General features: G+C 45.8%; 1 protein-coding gene across 5 annotated transcripts in view; it reads left to right on the forward strand.

Annotated features, from left to right (window-relative positions):
- The first annotated feature begins 1,501 nt into the window (after positions 1 to 1,501).
- Xpo4 (exportin 4) overlaps positions 1,502 to 5,703 on the forward strand; it is a 158,658-nt gene continuing 154,456 nt past the window's right edge. For all 5 annotated transcript variants that reach the window (XM_029559238.1, XM_029559237.1, XM_029559239.1 and 2 more), the window contains exon 1: positions 1,502 to 1,823. Coding sequence is in view for 4 of the 5 variants with exons in the window: in XM_029559237.1 (XP_029415097.1) it covers positions 1,755 to 1,823 (69 nt within the window). In the remaining variant the exon portion in view is untranslated. The remainder of the gene's footprint in view (positions 1,824 to 5,703) is intronic.

Below are 5,703 nucleotides of genomic sequence, written 5' to 3' on the forward strand. Positions count from 1 at the left end.
AATTTACTCTGTCGACTTCAAGTAGTAGAGATGTCAAATCCCCCCCAAAAAAAACCCTGTTTCAATAGTTAATAATGCAATTCTGTTTCAGTGATACAAAATCTCAAAAGAATGGCTTACTTATAAATCTAAGGGAAAACCAGGGAAGTCTCAACAGGAGAAATTCAAACACTAAAATGAATTTGACATGTGTATGTAGTTTTGGAAGGCAGAAGTGTCACTGAATGGTAGACACAAGGAAAGATGTCACTTCAAAACAAGCCCCTTGTCCAAACAACTTTTTGAAAAGTGTACTAGGGGCTGGAGAGATGGCTCAGCAGTTAAGAGCACTGGCTACTCTTGCAGAGGACCCATGAGTTCAGTTCTCAGCACCCACATGACGACTAACAACTTTCCATAACTCCAGTTCCAGGGGATCCAACGCCCTCTTCTGTCCTCTTCGGGCACTGCACAACATGGGTGTACTTGCATACATGCAGGCAAATACATTCATATACACAAAATAAAAATAAATTAATAGGCATGGTGGTGCATGCACTCCGGAGGCAGAGGCAGGCAGATCTCTGTGAGTTCGAGGCCAGCCTGGTCTACATAGTGAGATCCAGGCCAGCTGCTACAGGGACACCCTGCCTCAAAAAAGAAAAAGGTGAACTAGCTAATATCACTTGCCTGGATGTAGGTTGTTGGTTGTTTTGTTTTCGCCCCCCGACCCAAGTCTAAAGCACTGGAGAGAAGACTGCGTTGCAGTTACTGTAAAGCACCTTTCACCTCAGATTCTGTCTTGGCGTTATTGTTATGAAGTCCCTAAGCATGACAAAGCTGGTGGCAGCTTCTTGGTCCTGCGTTCTTCTCCCTCTCCTTGCCTTAGGAAAGTGAAAACCCCAAGAGGGAAGGATGGGCTTTCCTGCTAGGACCTTGCAGCAGTGAGTGCCTCCAAGTAAGCTGAGAGGGTAGGGTGGAGAGCTGGCTCAGCGGTTAAGAGCACTGGCTGCTGTTGCAGAGGTTCGACCCCCAGCACCCACATAGCGCTAACCATTGTAACTCCTGTTCTAGGGGATCCAACGCCCCCTTCTGGCCTGTACGGGAACTGCCCGTAAAGGAGCGCTTGCATACAGGCAAACCACTCATACACGTAAAATGAAAATAAATTTTAGAAAAAAGTCGAAGGAGCTCCATCCAGAAAACCACAGTCCATCCTCGAATGCCCCCTCCTCACCGCAAAAGGACCCGCGAAGCAGAACGCAGGAAACAGGGCCGAGATCGGAGCAGAGGTGCGCTCGTAGGAGAGGGCAAGGGGGAGCGGTTCCAAGGCTAAGCAAACCTGTAGGGAGCTGGAGTGGGCCCCGGACGCCCGCGGGGACAGAAGACTAAAGCAGACCGCCCACAGCTCTGGAGTACACCGCCTCGCCAGGGTCCGGGGAACGCTAAGCCGGCGCGTAGAAAACCACGCATGCGCCGTGGCCAAAGCCGCGGGAGGCGCGTGGCCGCTGACAGCCGCTGACAGCCGCAACCGCCCGGCCTCACCCCCGGGCGGCTCTCGCCGCTGCCCTCACCCCAGACTACCGCCCAGCTCCCGCTCGTCCCCTCCTGGCTGTTCTGGACCCGGCGGTCCGGTGAGGCCGCTGAGGTCGCGACATCAACGGCGGCCGCTACGGCCCCGAGAGCGCGTAGGGCGCCGCGGTCGCGGCGGCGATTGGCCGGCCGCGGCGCCTGCTCCCATAATGCAGCGCATGGCGCGTCATTGAAGAGAGACCATGATGGCGGCGGCGCTGGGGCCCCCAGAAGTGATCGCTCAGCTGGAGAACGCGGCCAAAGTTCTGATGGTGAGGACGCAGCGCCCCGAGAGCCGCGGGATCCACGGGAGCCTGGCTGGCCCTGCCGCGTCAGGCCTGCTGCCCGCTGGGCTGGCGACCGGGAAGGGCCTTCAAGGAGCCCTGGAAGTGGAGGTGGCAGTGGCGTGGCGCAGGATTCTCCATCCTACTTTCTCCTGCCTTGATCCCCTCCTTTCTGGGGCTGTCCCCTTCCCCGACCGCCCTGCTCCTCAGCCTGACGTTGGGCTGTAGTGTAGGATGGAGGATTCCTGCGCCGTTTGCTTCACGCTACATCATTCCGGGGGGACTGGGTCTCGGAGCAAGGCGCGGGGAGGGAGGTCCGGGTGATCCCCGCAGGACTTGGGTCGGGGCAAATTCTTCGGGCTGTGTACATGTCGCTGGGGAGTTGATGCTGTAAAGGGGAGGGATGGCCCAGTCTGGGTGCTGTTAGCGGTAACCCGTGTTCTCTGGTGTTTCGGGTGCCTAGCTGTTTGCTTGACATGCAGGTACCTCTAGGATAACCTCGGCCCGCGGCACGTGGAGGGACCGGCCGAAGGGAGGGAGGCTAATCTTTAGGACCGAGGTCGTTGGGACCAAACTTGGTCCAAGACTGAGGCTCCCTGTAGGTTGCGCGTTTTGGAGAACCGAGTCTTTGTACTGTTAACTCTTAAAACTACCAGTAAATAGTTTGATGAGATTATTTTCTCAGCCTGTTTGAGAAGTCGGAGGATTAAAAACAGTATTCCATACAGGGAGCAAAAGTAAGAATAAACTACATTCAGTTACTTAGCAAACTGTGTCTTACATTAGCAAGCTCAGCCCGGTTGATATTTTGGATAAATTATGACACGACCGGGTTTGTAGATTTTTTTTTTTTTTTGAAAGAAGCTCATTTGATTACTTGAAATAATTCAGACTTTCTAAGAATTGAATTCAGCCAAGTTTTTGCCTTGGACTTTTTTGTCTTCCTTTTGTATTGGTGTTAAGGATTGTGTTGGAGCATTGTATTTAAGAGTATTTGAACTAATGCTAGCATGGTTTTTAGTGCCATTCATCAAGTTTTGTCTTCACACACAGCATCAGATATTTTAGCTTCTTTAGAAGTTGAGAAGCCTAGAAAAGACTGGGCTTACTTGCTTCAGCTTGGTTAAGTTAACATAGTATTTTACCATAAAACTGAGTAGATGGTGTTCTCAGACTTTTGCAAGAAAAGTCCAGAAAGAACTTGCTGATACACTCCTTAATTATGAAATTATTAAACTCCCTGAATACAGCACTTCTGAAATCCCTGAATTTTTTCTAGGAGCTAGGAGTTCTGTTTTCATTAGATTCTGGGTTCAAACACCTCAGCAGTGTATTAGTATTTAAATTGATAAGATGATTGATAGTGTTCATCATTGGCCTGATGGAATTTAGTATTTGTGCTTGGCAATACCTCTTTACTCTTCTCAGGTAAAGCTGGTTTTTAGCAACTATTTCTAGATAGGTGAGAAAAATAGTACTAATACTCTGTCAGGTGCTAGAGTTTGGGCTTGATGTTCTATATTATTTTATGAATCTCTGCACCAGCTTTGTGCTGTTGAGGGAAACACTAGGTCACAGAGCAAATGATAAGTGATGAGATGATCCATGACTCAGATCACCAGACTCCCGTTTCAGAATTCAGAACACAGTAGCACAATCTGGCTTGGCGGTCATTATGTAGTTCGTGTTGACTTTGAGCTTGTGATGGTCCTGCCTCAATTTCCTCAATACTGGATTTATAAGTGTAAGCTATACACCTAATAGAATTTAGAAAAAAAATTTTTTTAAATCCAACATGTTGCTTCTCAAAGTCAGCATATTAAATATTGTGTTACATTTATTATCTAATGGGGAATTTCTACGTGTGGTACATTTATAGTCAGTCCTTTTAAGGTTATTGGATAAGGTGCCAAATAAAAAGTACAATAGAACTTACAGGGTAAAAAAGAGGGATGGTGAGATGACTCAGTGAGGAGAGGCACTTGCCTTACTGAGTCTGAGGACTTGAGTTTGATCCTAGTAACCCATGTTGGTGAAAGGAGAAAACTGACTCCTACGAATTGTCTTCTGAGTTCCACGAGTGTCAGGGACATGTGCAAGCACATGTGCCTACGCAAAGTAAATAAATGTTAGAAAAATTGTTAAGGTATTTATGGAGTTTAGAAGTCCTGACATAAGTAGTGGTTTTCTTTCTAAAGGTATTGTTTTCTCTAAATACTTATAAATACTGTCCAATCTTTAATACTTAAAAAAATTGTTTATTTTCATTTTATGTGTATAAGTATTGTGCTTGCATGTGTATAACTGCACCCATGTCATACAGTACTTGAGGAGGACAGAAGAGAGTGTTGGATCCCCTGGAACTGGAGTTACTGACAGTTGTTAGCCATCATGTGGGTGCTGGGATTCAAACCTGGGTCTTCTCCAAGAATAGTCAGTGCTTTTAACTGCTGAGCCAACTCTCTTGCCCTTAATCTTTAATTTAAGACCATGAGGTTGCTTGCTGGAAAATAAATTTGATGGATTATTTTAAAATAGTCATGATATACAAGTAAAATTATTCTGCAAACTGTGTAAATGAATAAAAAAGTTTTTGTTTTTTGAGACAGGGCCTCATTATGTAGTCGTGAAACTTATTATGTAACCCATACTGGCCTTGAATTTGCTAGCTCCCTGCCTTAGCCTCCTGAATGCTGGGATTATAGGTATGCACCACCATACCTGGCTGGAAAATTGTTTAAATAAGGTCCCATAATTCATTTTCCAAAAAGATTCTAGTTGTTAGCTTTTGCTTGCAAAATTTAGCCCTAAATTTTTCAGAGGATGGTCAATATCTTATAGAGTGAGTTAAGGGTGTGTATCACCATGCTGGACTCAATTTTACTGGTTCCACTTTTTTTTTTTTTGTTTTTTTGAAACAAAGTCTCCCTGTAGCTGCAGCTGGCCTGGATTCACTAATGGAGACCAGGCTGGCCTCGAACTCACAGAGATCCGCCTGTCTCTGCCTCCCAAGTGCTGGGACTAAAGGCGTGCGCCACCACGCCTGGCTGTTTCCACTGTTTTAAGATACACATGATTTTTCTTTCCTTTTTTAAGAAAACAATTTATTTCTTATTTTTATTTCATGTGTATGAGTGTATTGCTTGCATGTATGTGAGTGTACCCAGAGGTCAGAAGAGGATGTCAAATTCCCCTGGAACTGGAGTTACAGACAGTTGTTAGCTGCTGTGTGGGTGCTGGGAATTGATCTCAGGTCCTCTGCAAGAGCAGACATTGCTTGTAAGCACTGAGCTATCTCTCTGGCACCTTTTTTTTTCTTTTTAATTACATAAATGACATATTATGAATATTATTCTTGACTTAAAAAAAACACTGGCCGGGCATGGTGACGCACGCCTTTAGTCCCAGCACTCAGGAGGCACAGGCAGGTGGATCTCTGTGAATTCCAGGCCAGCGTTGTCTCCATAGTGAGTTCCAGGCCAGCTGGGGCTGCAGGGAGACCCTGTCTCAAAAAGACAAAAATAAATAAAATAAAAAAAACAAATAAAATAAAAACTTCCAAAACAATTGTTTGCTTTCCTGTATGCCTAGCCAGTTTTATAGAAGCTAAAACATAAATATATAAACAAATACCTAAAAACATTTTATCTGATGGGGGCTGGAGAGATGGCTTAAGAACACTGGCTGTTCTTGCAGAAGACCCAGGTTCAAATTCTAGCACCCACATGGCAGCTAACAACTATCTGTAACTCCAGTTCCAGGAGATCTGACAGCCTCTTCTGTTCTCCGGGCATTGCATAACACGAGTGCATTTACCTACATGCAGGCAACACATACATACACATAAAATAAAATATAATAAATAAAC

The sequence above is a fragment of the Nannospalax galili genome, unplaced genomic scaffold (assembly GCF_000622305.1).
Source record: "Nannospalax galili isolate Female #2095 unplaced genomic scaffold, S.galili_v1.0 scaffold388, whole genome shotgun sequence".
In the NCBI taxonomy this organism is placed as follows: domain Eukaryota; kingdom Metazoa; phylum Chordata; class Mammalia; order Rodentia; family Spalacidae; genus Nannospalax; species Nannospalax galili.